Source organism: Sceloporus occidentalis, unplaced genomic scaffold (genome assembly GCF_023333645.1).
Source record: "Sceloporus occidentalis isolate IW3139 unplaced genomic scaffold, rSceOcc1.0.p SCAF_2, whole genome shotgun sequence".
NCBI lineage: Eukaryota > Metazoa > Chordata > Lepidosauria > Squamata > Phrynosomatidae > Sceloporus > Sceloporus occidentalis.
In genome coordinates, this window is record NW_028316982.1 from 207,278,861 (window position 1) to 207,292,502 (window position 13,642).

Below are 13,642 nucleotides of genomic sequence, written 5' to 3' on the forward strand. Positions count from 1 at the left end.
CCTCTGATAAATAAAGCAGGGAAGACGGAGAAGAAGGCGGAGAAGAGGTCCTCTCGGGGTGGCTGAAAGTGCAGAGAAGAGAAGAGAAGAGAAGAGAAGAGAAGAGAAGGGGGGAGGCTGCAACCTCTGAGAAGCCAGAGGAAGAGGAAGAGTGGGCAAAGACAGACTGAGAGACCAGAGCGAGAGAAAGAGAGAGCTTGGCGGGAAGTTTCCTGGGGGCCACTGCGGGCAGCTCCTCAGAGGAGACCGGCGCCAAGGCAGCCTTCCTCCTCGCGGCTCCCGCCATGCTGCCCCGGTTTGTGCCCTTGCTCCTGCCGCTGGCTGCCAGCTTGCAAGCCGCCTCTTCCCCTTGGAGCCCTTCGGCACCTGCCCCGGCCTCCCCGCCTCCGCCTCCTCCGCTGCTGCTTCTGCCGCCGGGCGCCGGGCTGGTGGAGAGCGTGGACCGGACCTACGCCGGCGGGGGCAAGGCGGGCTACCTGCTCTACGCCGCCGGGCAGCGCTTCCTCCTGGACCTGGAGGAGGACGGGCTCCTGGGCTCCACGGAGGAGGAGATGAGGCGGGGGAGGAAGAGGAGGAAGGGGCGCTGCTACTACCGGGGGACGGTGGACGGCAGCCCCCAGTCCCTGGCCGTCTTCGACCTCTGCGGAGGCTTGGAGGGCTACTTCGCCGTCCATCAGGCCCGCTACAGGCTCCAGCCTTGGCGGAGGCCAGGGGAGGAGGAAGGGGAAGAGGACAAGATCTACGGCGACGGCTCTGCCCGGGTGCTGCACCTCTTCTCCAGGGAGCCCTTCAGCTTCCAGACGCTCCCCGCCCGGCCCAGCTGCGAGGCCCGCCAGGGCGCCTCCTCCTCCTCCTCCTCCTCCTCCTCCTTGCCCCCGTGGCTGGCGGCGGGGACGGGGACGGGGCTGGCCCCCAAGGCGGCGCTCTCGCCCGGCCTCTTCTCCCCGCCGCAGCCCAAGCGCTGGCGGAGGAGGCGAAGGCGGCGGAGGCGAAGGCGTCGGCGGAGGCGGAGGCGCTCCCTCTCCCGGGCCCGGCAGGTGGAGCTGCTGCTGGTGGCCGACGCCTCCATGGCCCGCAAGTACGGCCCGGGCCTCCAGCACTACCTCCTGACCCTGGCCGGCATCGCCTCCCGCCTCTACGGCCACGCCAGCATCGAGAACCCCATCCGGCTGGCCGTGGTCAAGGTGGCGGTGCTGGCGGGCGAGCAGGAGAAGCAGGGCCCCGAGGTCAGCAAGAACGCCGCCGCCACCCTCAAGAACTTCTGCAAGTGGCAGCACCAGCACAACCAGCTCGACGACCAGCACCAGGAGCACTACGACGCCGCCATCCTCTTCACCCGACAGGTAGGGCCAGCGGGAGGGGCTCCTTGGCAGGCAGCCTCCGGCTCCAGCGCAACCTTCTGCCTCGCGGCGGGGCTTGGCCTGGGCGGCCCAGAGCTCAGGATGCCCCTTTCTTTCCCTCAGGGAGTCTCTCTACTTACAGATTCTACAGACTAACACGGCTATATCTATTTGAATTCTACTACAGCCCTGTTTAAATATTTGAAGGGATGCCATATTGAGGAGGGAGCAAGAACAGGACCCAGAGCAATGGATGCAACCTCCAGGAAAAGAGATTCCACCTCAACATTAGGAGGAACTTCCTGACAGTAAGGGCTGTTCGACAGTGGAACACATTCCTTCCCCGGAGGTCTTCACACAGAGGCTGTATGGCCATCTGTTGGGGAAGATTTGATGGAGATTTCCTGCATGGCAGTATTGGGTTGGACTGGATGGCCCTTGTGGTCTCTTCCAACTCTCTGATTCTATGATTGCAGCAGGTGTTTGGCATTGCAGCTGGATTGTCAGGTATTGATGCAGTTTGGCATGATCCCACTTAATGGCTGGAACTCATGAGGGTAGTAGTAGATCTCTTCAGTGACACCTCTGACAGTCTGTGAAGTCTAATTAGACGTCTGTCAGAGCTGTCACTGAAGAGATCTACTACTCCCCCCCCCCCATGAGTTAGTTGTCACCAGCCAAGTGGGATTATGCCAAATTTCATTAATACTTGACAATCCAGCAGCAATGCCAAGCATCTGCTGGAAGGATGACTCCTCTTCTCTTTGTGATAGAATTCAAAGATATAGCCATGTTAGTCTGTAGAATCAGTATGTAGAGAGATCTTGTGGCACCTTTGAGACTCACTGAAAGAAAGAAATTGGCAGCTTTCATAGACTTCAGTCTAGCTCCTCAGATCCATTTGGTGGAGTGGAAGCCAGGCACAGACACACACACACACACACACACACACCTATATATATATATATATACACACACACACACCATTGCATCTTCTCCTTGTTAGCCTCTGCCTGACCACTGTGGGAAAAGGATGTTGAACTTTTGGTCTAACCCACCCCAGCATCTATTGTGTGCTTAGAACATTTAAAATAACTTCTGAATAAACATAATTAGAGTTCAAGGGCAGTATCCTCCAGCACTCCCTGACCAAGCCATTCATCATCCTGGGCACCTTCTTCTTAAGATGCGCGGGGACTTAACATTGGCAGACAGGTTGTTGTTTTGCACATTTAGAAGTACTTGTAGGAGGAAGGCAGCCTAATTTTTCCCATCATTATTCAAACAGCCATAAATAGGAAGACCCTTACAGAGACAATCTGTAGTTACAGGTGCTCTCCATGTGTTCAGTGTAGTTTAATCACAAGTACTGTAAGGATGAATGCATCGGACAGATTGTTGACAGCCTTTGTTATTCCTGGGAGGACTTAACAACTATCATTCATTATACAAATGCTTCATCTTTTAGTACACTTCCGACTGATAATCTTTCATGAGTCTCAGCTATGGAGGCTCAATGCCCACTAACCTAATCATAAAGGGAACTGACCCACCCATACAACCACCCAGCCTTACTCCTGACCCCACTCCCACCCCATTTTTGTGTCCATATACCATCCTAATGTGCCCATGGGAAGCAAAAGCACTAGGGCTCTGCAGTGAGATGCTGCAGAAGTGAAATTGTCGACATTGTAATCAAATCAAGAGCTAGCAGAGACACCAGCCTGTGTGACTTCCCAGCAACTGTCCTTACATTTTGTCTTTCTAAACTTCAAATGAATTAGTCCCCCTCCTTTAGGTTGTTTAGGATCCACACAGCAAGATGAAAGTTGCTCCTTTGACTCTTCTTTGCCAAAGTCATCCCTGATACCTGACAGGGATGAGCTAAAAGCCTTGTTACTTGTTACTATACATTTCTCACAAGGAGCTTGATTAGTGGTTATGTCCTCATACTGCCTTCAGTCTGATAGACTTCTCACAGGGCTTTTACATCACTGAGGTTTGTTCTGAATTATCCTTTGTTGTTATTGTTGTTGCAGTTGTTGTGTGCCTTCAAGTCATTTACTCTAAGGCAAACCAATCACAGAGTTTGCTTGGCAAAATTTGTTCTGAGCAGGTTTGCCTTTGTCTTCCTCTGAGGCTGAGAGAGTGTGATTTTCCAGTGGGTTTCCATGGCTGAATGGGAATTCAAATCCTGATCTCCAGAACTGTAGTCCAATGCTCAGATCACGGCACTGTTGTGGAGCTTGAATTATACTTAGGGAAATTTTGCTATCGAAGAATCTCATTGTGTAACTTCTGTGTGACAATGCTACAGACCAATAAGCATTTCTCATTTATTAAGTTTGATGTTGGTTCTGAGCAGAGATTATTATGTTTGTCTGTGTAGAGTCTAGCATAGTTCCAATTAACCATTCTTTATATCAGCACTGAAATTTTATTCCAGTACTGAAATCCATGTTGAAAAGTTGAACCAACATGAATAATAAGGTAAGTCATGAATAGAGAGAAAAGTTAGTAAGTATCTTTACCAGAGAGTGTTTTTGTTTTAGTGTGGCCATCATTTTTGACTTATGGTGATCCTCAGGTGAACTTTTCATGGCATTTGTCCAGAAGGGTTTAATTCTACCTTCCTTTGAGGATGAGAAAGTGTGACTTGCCCAAGATCACCCATTGGGTTTCTACGGCTGAATAGAGATTTAAACCTTGGTCTCCAGAATCCTAGTGCAACACCCAAACATTATGTCACATTGGTTCTCTGATCAGAGAGCATTACTCTTATTTTTTTCTATATTCATTTTAGTTATTGTGCATGTCCTCTATCAGTTGGATACTAGCAACCAAAAGAACTAAGAATGCCTTTGGATCAAGTTTAGACCTGGCTCTGTTGATGTTAGTTGGGAACAAAATGTGTGATATAGACCTTGGGGAGCTCTCAATTTCCTTGCTTAGTTTCTGGTAATTTAACATGGCATTTCCAGCATTAAAAGAAAGTAGCAATAAAACTGGAGAGGCACAACATGTGTGGCTCAAAAAAGGAGAACATAAATTCAAACCACATGTAAACACAGCCGCAGAAAAATAGCGCACCAGGTTAGGTGAAGGGTGGAGTTGCAATGCCACATTATCCGCAGGATGGAAACTGGTCTCTTAATCCATTAGAGTTCTGAACTGGCAAGTGTTATCCTCACAGCTTTTTGGATGAGTTCAGAATGATACTTGAGAAGCATTGGTTGAACCAGTGAAAGAGGTGTGACTCCTGTGGACATGTGGCACTGTTTATGCAATAGGAACTTCTCAAAACAAATGTTCCCGTCAGTCTGCTCTTCTACTTTTCCCTCTTTAATTCAGAAAAACATACAATTTTCCATTAGAGTTCCCTTCCTCTGCTACATCGCTAGAGAAGGCTGCCAGAAAATAGGAAGCTTGGGATGTTTTCTGGAATGAGTTACTCCAGTAAAGGGGCAAGGAAGAAAACAACACCTAGCCTGTTTATCACTTCTAAATTCTTTAAATAGCCTGGATGTTCTTGTCGTGCTGCACATGTCCTGTATGGATTTTTGTTGTTGATGATGATGTCTAAAACCATTCATTTTTAACCTTAAGCATAAAGTACTGGAATACATCTCCAAGGCCTTCATGCTCAGACCAGATCATTAGATACACAAACAGTTCCTAGGCATTATTATTTAGGCCTTTTAAAGGAACAAAACGTCCTTCAGTTGGTTATCTCATAAATACTTATATATTTTATAATTCTCTTTTTCTATGACCAAAAGGCCAATTGCTTTCTGTCCCATTTTCATACAAGGCAGAAAAGTTGAGAGCAGGATTAGGAATCATGTGGCACTCCAGATGGCATTGAACTACATCACTCATGAATCCTAGCCAGCTTAGCCAATAGTGAGGGATGATGGAAACTGCAGTTCAACAGGAGCCCTGGTGGCACAGTGGTCAAATGCCTGTACTGCAGCCACCCATTCGTAAACCACAAGGTTGTGAGTTCAGTACCAGCCAGGGGATCCGAGTTGGCTCAGCCTGGCATCCTTCCGTAGGTTGCTAAAATGAGTACCTAGTTTGTTGGGAAAAATTAGCTTACACTTTGTAAACATCTCAATACATCAGTAAGTGGTATAGAAATGTCCTTGCTATTGCCAGCATCTGGAGAGCCACCTTATTCCCACCACTGTTTTAGAGGCAGTCCATACAGCCAGAGTGGGACGAATCATGTACCTACTTCTTCCAATGTCCCTCCTTTAAATTTATTGATTTTTTCCTCTATCAGGAGCATGTGTACTTGCATACAAATTGTTTTATAGCTCATTAGCAATGTAGACCACAAATCATGTACATGGTAATAAACTATATGCACATTTCCTCAGGGAACTACGTTGTTCAGGTGGCAGTTAAAATGTGTTTTATGATCATAACGTATTTGTCATTCATTTAGTCTTAGAAGGGTGGGAAGAAGATAGCTGTCCATAGACAGTTGGAAACCTTAAACTGACTTTGGGAACACACCCCTATATTTTATTACTTTCTTTGCTTTGTTTATGGCCATGTAATGGAGAAGTTGTATGATTTCATTTAGTGTGACATTTTCCATTCATTGGTTCTCCCACAAAATCACTTGGGAAGCATTGAAGGCAGGTGGTAAATGTGGCTTGAGAAACTAGCACTCACATACAGTTGTGGGTAGTGGCTTCCTTGTCAGATGTTGAGGAACCTACGGCTTTCCAAACATTTTTGGGCTGTAATTTTCAATAGACCTAGCTTGCACTGTCAGTGGTGAGGAGTGTGGAAGTTGCTGCCCCCAAGATCTCCAACACAATTCCACTATTGTTCCACTTTAAATGCCATGGTTCCATACCTTGGAATCCTGGGACTGATAGTTTAGGAAGGGACATGTGGAAGGGACATGTAGAAACCTCAGCCAGAAAGCTCCAGTTCCTCACCAAGCTACACACCGAAGTATTCCATAGACTGGAACAATGATAGTTAAAGTGGAATAATAATGGTTTAGTTCCATAGTGTGAATGGGCCCCAGGTAAAATGCTCTGACATAGTCTTGGCCTGTGTTTTCCTTATTGAAACAAAACCATCACATCTTCTTTTCACATAAATTGAGCTATTGAGTGGCATAAACTGACATCTAAATTTTGAATTTTTAATTCAGTGGTGACATATCAGAACTTTTTTACGTCAATTAAAAAAAGTGGCTTTTCTCCTTCTCTATGGCCTGTTACAGACAGGCCAAAATAAAGCTGCTTTGAGTCACTTTGGAGGTATGGTATTTCAATGATGCATGAGTCCTAAGAGTCCAAAAGCCACACCAAAGCTGCACTCCAGTCCTTAGGACTGGAGTGTGGCTTTGGTGCGGGTTTTGGACTCTTAGGACGCATGCATCATTGAAATACCATACCTCCAAAGTGACTCAAAGCAGCTTTATTTTGGCCTGTCTGTATGGGAAGGAAAAAAGATGCTCAGGAATGTCCTTAGAATATTCATCAAGGAGCATCAAAGAGTGAATGAATCACTGTCCACATTTGAAAACATGAAGAAGAGTTTAAAGGTAAAAATGTCAGAGTAGAAACATCTCATGGAGCACAGGTCTGTTTTCCTTAAGTCTACTGGTTTTTTTACACATTTTCTTTCAGCAAGGCAAGAAGTAGCAGCCTTTGGCATGAGTGTTCCACTTTTACAACTCTGTTTTGAATGTCTGAAGTGGGTTGCTTAGCAACTAGACGCTTAGCCACAGCTCCATATTTTGATGGGCTCCAAATGTGGCTCTGTTAAGTTTTTGTACATGCAGATACCTTCTTTTTCACTGCTTGTTTTTCAGTCATGGATCAAATGTATGAGGTACATTTTCCATCCCTGTTTATTACTCCAGGCCACTTTGAACTTCAGTAGACTAATATTTGCATATCATCTATCAAATGAGCACATTATTGTAGTCACGTAGTTCATTAAACATGACATTCTGCCTTTAAAAATATTTGAGTTGTCTTTGGATTCATTTGCCAATGGTAAAAATTACACTTTGCATAAAAATCATATTATGTATGTAATCACCTGGTTATTATTGAACAGGACATGCTTGCAGGTTTTTCCTTGCCACATTTTTTCATTAAATGGTGATATGGCTCAGAAAAAAAAAATCAAAGTATTATCAGAGCAGTTCAACATGGTTCAGCAAACTTTATTCAGATCTAATAATACAACTGTAAAATGAAATAAGCAAACCAGGTAAGCCTTGCATAAGTAAACAAAAACATTTTCAGCATTCTAGAAACCACTTGAATCCTTCTTCCAAAATGCAACTACAGTCACCCTTTCAAGTCCGTCAACTTGAAAATCCATGGAGGGGCAACCACCATTAACCATCAAATGGACATCTGTCGGGGATGCTTTGATTTGGATTTCCTGCATGGCAGGGGGTTGGACTGGATGGCCCTTGTGGTCTCTTCCAACTCCATGATTCTATGATTCTAATTATTGTGGCTGTTGCTTCACTTCTGGAGGCCACTAGGCTTTAGAACCAGAATGTGAAGCAGACAGAAGACAAAAGCAGATGAGTAGTTCTTGCTGATGGCTCCCTAAGCAGGAAACATGCCTTTCTTGGTGCTTTAATCTACCCAAAGTTCTCCTCTTAGCAAGACCAGTAAAAGCTTAAAGCTGGTGAGAAGGCAAATCTTCACTCACCCTTGCTCATGTGACCAACTGACCAGTGTAATACAGTAATGTTGCTTTTTCATTCACTGGGCATCTGCTGGAAGATGATCAGGGCAAGCTAAAAGTTAAAAATAGAAGACAAAGGAATTGGTATTCTACAGCAAACTAAAGCATTACTTCAAAAATGTCATACTTCAATAGGGGATCCAAGCCAAGGTTAATTTGAAATAATCATGATTTCACACGTGTTTAGTTATTTTCACAATACTTTCAGCAAGTTTATGGCTGTGATATGAGCATAGTGGACTTAAGCATGTACAAAATAATTTTCCCCTGATGTTCCATCAGCATATACATTTTATCCTGTATATGGCTGCATGTAGAGTTCAAAGAAACAATTTCTGCTGATGTTCCTGAAAATATGGTCAAATGAGGTTCCCCAGTAGGTGGGTTTTGCCAGAACAAGGAGGGAGTCTTGGCTATGACATATAATTCAAGGACATAGCTGTGTTAGTCTGAAAAATCAGTGTGCAAAGGTATCTTGTAGTGCCTTTGAGGCTAACTGAAAGAAAGAAGTTTATAGACGTGAGCCTATTGAAGATGCATGTACACATGGCTGCATGTGTACATAACTAAGTACTATGTTTTAGGGAAGTTATTAGCAGCCTCAATATGCTAATACTGTATAACAATGAGAAAAGGCTCAAAACAAGGTGGCTTCCCTTTCAGTGGGTACTGAACCAGTTCCAGGAACTGTCCAAAGTTCTGATTACTATCCTTCAATAGGTTAAGTGCCTTGAGTCGGTTCTCTAAAGGCTGGAATAAAATGTGGAGAAGATTCAGCACTGCACTGACAAAGATGCCAGCCACAACTGACTCTAAGTCAGCAGTAGGCATGAGTGACTTGAAGATTAATATGAGGGAGAGGGATATGTCATAAGAAAGATATAGAATTTATTAGTTTACTTGAAATGAAAAACACTATTTCCTTCCTTCATTCCCATAAAAGCTGTATGTTGGAAGCAAAGCTTGCAAGTAACAAACAAGTGATATTACTTTTCCTATGTTGACTTTTGGTTAACAAGGGCACAACAACATAATTCAGAAAAATTATACAATGACTAACAACCTTGTTGTGTTTTAGTGTAATTCTCAACAAATAATTCCAGAGATTTGTGGGGCATTTCTTGCATTTTGAACTGATTTCTTCTTTAAAATAAAAAAGTAGCACTTTCCTGCCCCAGAGCTTCATAGCATAGGAGATGCCAGTAACAAAATGCCACAACATAGAGCAGGGGTAGGCAACCTTTTTGACCTGGGGGCCAGGTTGCTGTCCCTCAGACAACTGGGGGGCCGAAGCCAAAAAATAAATAATGTTTTAGAAAAATAAATAAATAAATAAACCGGGACAACTGTAGGACAAAATTTTCAAATGGAGGACACTTTTTATTTAAAAAATGGAGGACACGAAAAAAATTGCTGATTTTTTAACAAATGTTAATATAAATGCATGTTTCTGAGGCTTCTATAGACAATTGCCCCCCTTGACCCCCTTGCCCCCTCTTGCTCCCCTTGCCCCAGCTTGCTCCCCCTTGCCCCAGCTTGCTCCCCCTTGCCCCTGCTTGCCCCCCAAAGGCCCCGCGCCCTCGGCATGGGCCTCTCACACGAGGGCATGGGGCCAAAGGCTGCTCACGCGAGAGGCCAAAGGGCCTGCACCCTCACCATGGGCCTCTCACGTGAGGCCAAAGGCTGCTCGCACGAGAGGTCCTGCCAAAGAACCAGCTTTGTCTGAGGACTGCTCTGGTGGTCATGTGGCCAGCATGTCTGCACCAAACACTGTTACCTTCTCACTGAAAAGTGGTACCTTTTACATTTGCATGTTTTTGAACTGTGAGGTTGGCAGAAGCTGGAACTAGTGACAGGAGCTCAGCCCATGATGCAGCACCCAGACCTCAAATTGTCAATCTTCTGATCATCAGAATTGGTGTCTTAACCACTAAGCCACTGCATCCCTTTTTTAACCATACCTGGAGTTAAAAACAAGCTGAGAGACTCAATCTATATGTTGGATGTTAATCAGGATTTAGTTTCAATTAAATCTTCAGTTTTCCCCCCATTGGTATCATCTGTTGAAATCAGCTCATGGAAGAGCTTAGTACTTATAAATTTTTACCTTTGTCCCTCTGAGAACTGCATTTACCCGGAAGCTACAGTTAGTGCAAAATATGGCAGCGAGACTGGTCGCTGGTGATTCCAGGTCAGACCACATAACACCTATTTTGAAAGATCTTCATTGGCTGCCTATTTGCTTCCGGGCGCAATACAAGGTGTTGGTTATGACCTATAAAGCCCTAAATGGCTTGGGCCCAGGGTACTTGAAGGACCGCCTCTCCCCATATAATCCGCCCCGCACACTCAGGTCGGCAGGGAAGAATCTGCTGGAGGTCCCAACTGCACGTTATGTGAGGACCTCGCAACGGGCCTTCTCTATCTCGGACCCAAGAATATGGAATAATCTCCCGAACGAGCTTCGCTCCACCACATCTTTAGATACTTTTAAGAAGAACCTTTCTTCTTCTCTAAAGCCTCCCCCCCCCCCCATGAGATGTTATTTTATGTTTTACCCCCTATGTTGACGACCTTGTAATGTTTATGGATTCCCCCACTCAGCTGGCCCTGTGTTGTTATTGTGACTGTTTTTCAATGTTGTTTAAACTGTTTTTATCTTGGTGTATTTTTAATCTAAATTCTGTATGCTGCTTTGATCAAAGTTGGAAAAGCGGGATAAAAATAAACTACTATTATTATTATTATTATTATTATTATTTACAGAACTACATTTCTGAACTATGAGGTCAAGCAGATGGGCTGGGAAGTGCAGTTCACAGCTGCTCTGGCACCGTTTGCTCCAGGGCCACAGTGACGGCATGTGCCTAACCCTAGTCCAGGCCACTGCCACAGTTTTTAATCTGGCCAGAAAAAGGAGCAGTATTTTTCCGCTTCTTTTGCAGCAGGAGTTGGGCCAGCTCTTCCTGAAAGAGCCGTGCCTGGGATGGCTTCTGGCTGCGCTCAGGGTGTGTGTCACTAGACACCCTGCCCCCAGCGTGGCTTGACAGCAGACCTTTTCATCCATCTGTTTCAGGCCTATGCCAGTATCTCTTTTGGATGGCCAATATAGAAATGTTATGAGAAATTTGAGGCTCTGCATTTGTGGTGTGGGAGAGGTAGAGAGTATTTCATGCTATTTGCTCTACCGCCAGCTTTATCAAAACTCCAGGAAGAGATTCTTAAGACAGGTTTTAGCTTAGGGTGAGAGTTCTTATGTGAAATAATGCTGGCTACTCTGATGCATATGTCACACATAAAACAGCCATATTTGCTAAGACTTCTAAAGGTATTTGTGCTAGTTATTTGTAAAGATATTGTTATAAACTGTGCAAGAGGTTCCATAATCTGATATTTTTATATATGTACATGTACATATATGCATTATTGTATTGGATTTGTAATGGCTATTAGTCAAATACAGCAAATGAATGACAGTAATCCTATGAGCTTCATGGCCAAGTGGAATTTGAACCTGGATCTCTGCAGTCTTAGTCCAAGACTAATCATTACATCATTAATTTTTGACCTACAGAACTTGGCTATAGACAGAACTTAGAAAGTTACTTTTATAATGTAACTCACTACTTCTAAATGCACTACATGCTTGATTAGATTCCAGTGCAAATAGAACACATGGAAGATACAATTTAGATTTAGACCACTGAAGGAAACAAAGATAAAAGTTAATGCTATGGCTCTGGTTGCCTCCCCCCACACACACACATTTGCTATTTATTTTTTAAAGCCATTAATACAATTGTTAATTATGTGAATGATGGCTGTTCTATTTTGGTCCTTAGTTTCAAAAAGCTATGAGAAGTTTAGTTGCAGATAAATAACATAATAGGAGTCCTCCAGTGGAGATCCTTTGGAAATCTCCAGTAATAGAAATACTGTAATAAAGGCTAGAGAACCAGTGTGGTGTAGTGGTTTGGGCTTTGGACTATGACTCTGGAGACTAGGATTCAAATCCCTGCTTAGCCATGGAAACCCACTGGGTTACCTTGAGCAAGTCACACTCTTTCAGCCTCAGAGGGAGACAAAGGCAAACCTCCTTCTGAACAAATCTTGCCTAGAAAACCCTATGATAGGTGTGCTTTAGGGACCCCATATGTTCAAAGGCACACAACAACAACAACAATAACAACAACAATTATCCCTTAGCCACTTTTATTGTCACTGATCAGAGCAGACATTTCAATGTGACTATGATTACCTACTCCTACTGTTCACAGGAATGTGTGCAATCATGATAAGCACTTACTTGAGAATCCTTGCCGATCTATTCAGGAATCCACAGACTCGTTCATGAAATCTGCAGTGCCTCTGCCTAATTCATGCAAATTTATGAACTTGGGCAGAGACATAGCCACTTTTTTCTAATTGTGCAGAAACCAGGCTCAGTTCCTTAATGAAGTTCCACTGGCTGCCTCATGAACTCTGAACTCAGCAATATTTTATGCATTTCATGAATTATTTAGTTTCTTAAATATAGTAGAACATATATATGTATGGAAACACATGCACATGCCTAAAACAACATTAGTTAAAGATGGGTGTCTGTAAGACCCTGTATAAGTGTTGCCAAAATTTTCTGTGTAAGAGGTTAAGTATATGTGGCTAAGAGTCACTACAGGATATTAATAATATAGTTAGTTTGTATATATAATTTTCATGGAAGTGGTGAATTAGTGAAAGGGATATTTGAATGAAACAGGGAAATCTAGGATTTGGAGAAATAAGACATCATGCTGATAGATTTCTTGGCTTGTTTCTTGTAAAAACAACATTATTGAAAAGGCACTTACTAATCCACACATTCTATAAACTATGGAATTGGCAGGATTGGAATTACTTTTAGGAAACATCTGTATTGTTTTTGCAGGTGTTGGTTTTAATCAAGGTTCTACCACTTTAGCACCCTACTTTGAGCAGCCTTGGTCTGCATACAACTTGCAAAATGAACTTGAAGAGTGAACTCTGAATACCCATGGGCTTACCTGTTGCCATTTGAATGGCAAAGAATATTTAGAACATAGAAGTAAATGGAGGAGGGGCTGCTCTACATACTGTGGACATATCTGTAAAAATATATATGTGCACATCAGTCTAATCTTTACACACATACACATGCACACACACTGGATTTCTTCATATATTGCCCTGGAATTTATCTTCAACTAATTTGGAGTATATACACACTAGGAATGTTAATATTGACAATGTCATCCTCACAAGTCAGAACAAATAATGACAATAGTTTTCTCCCCTCCACAGGGCATTTTCTTCATTCATACATCCCAAAGTATTTTGGGAAATTATTATACACAGAAGTAAATGTGGCATTTTGTGTGTGAATTGTGGGGTTTTACACACACACTTACACACACACACACACACAATTGTTCCCATATAGCCATATGTCTAGGAGGGAGCTGCAAGATTGTGGATTTTCTATCCAAACTTCCCAAAGCAATCGTACAAAACAAAAATCTTGCGCACACAAAAAAAAAACCATT

General features: G+C 43.6%; 1 protein-coding gene across 1 annotated transcript in view; it reads left to right on the forward strand.

Annotated features, from left to right (window-relative positions):
* The first annotated feature begins 261 nt into the window (after positions 1–261).
* Positions 262–13,642, forward strand: part of ADAMTS5 (ADAM metallopeptidase with thrombospondin type 1 motif 5) — a 63,490-nt gene continuing 50,109 nt past the window's right edge. The window contains exon 1 of the mRNA XM_089512149.1: positions 262–1,343. Coding sequence (XP_089368275.1) covers positions 285–1,343 — 1,059 coding nt within the window. The 5' untranslated portion in view covers positions 262–284. The remainder of the gene's footprint in view (positions 1,344–13,642) is intronic.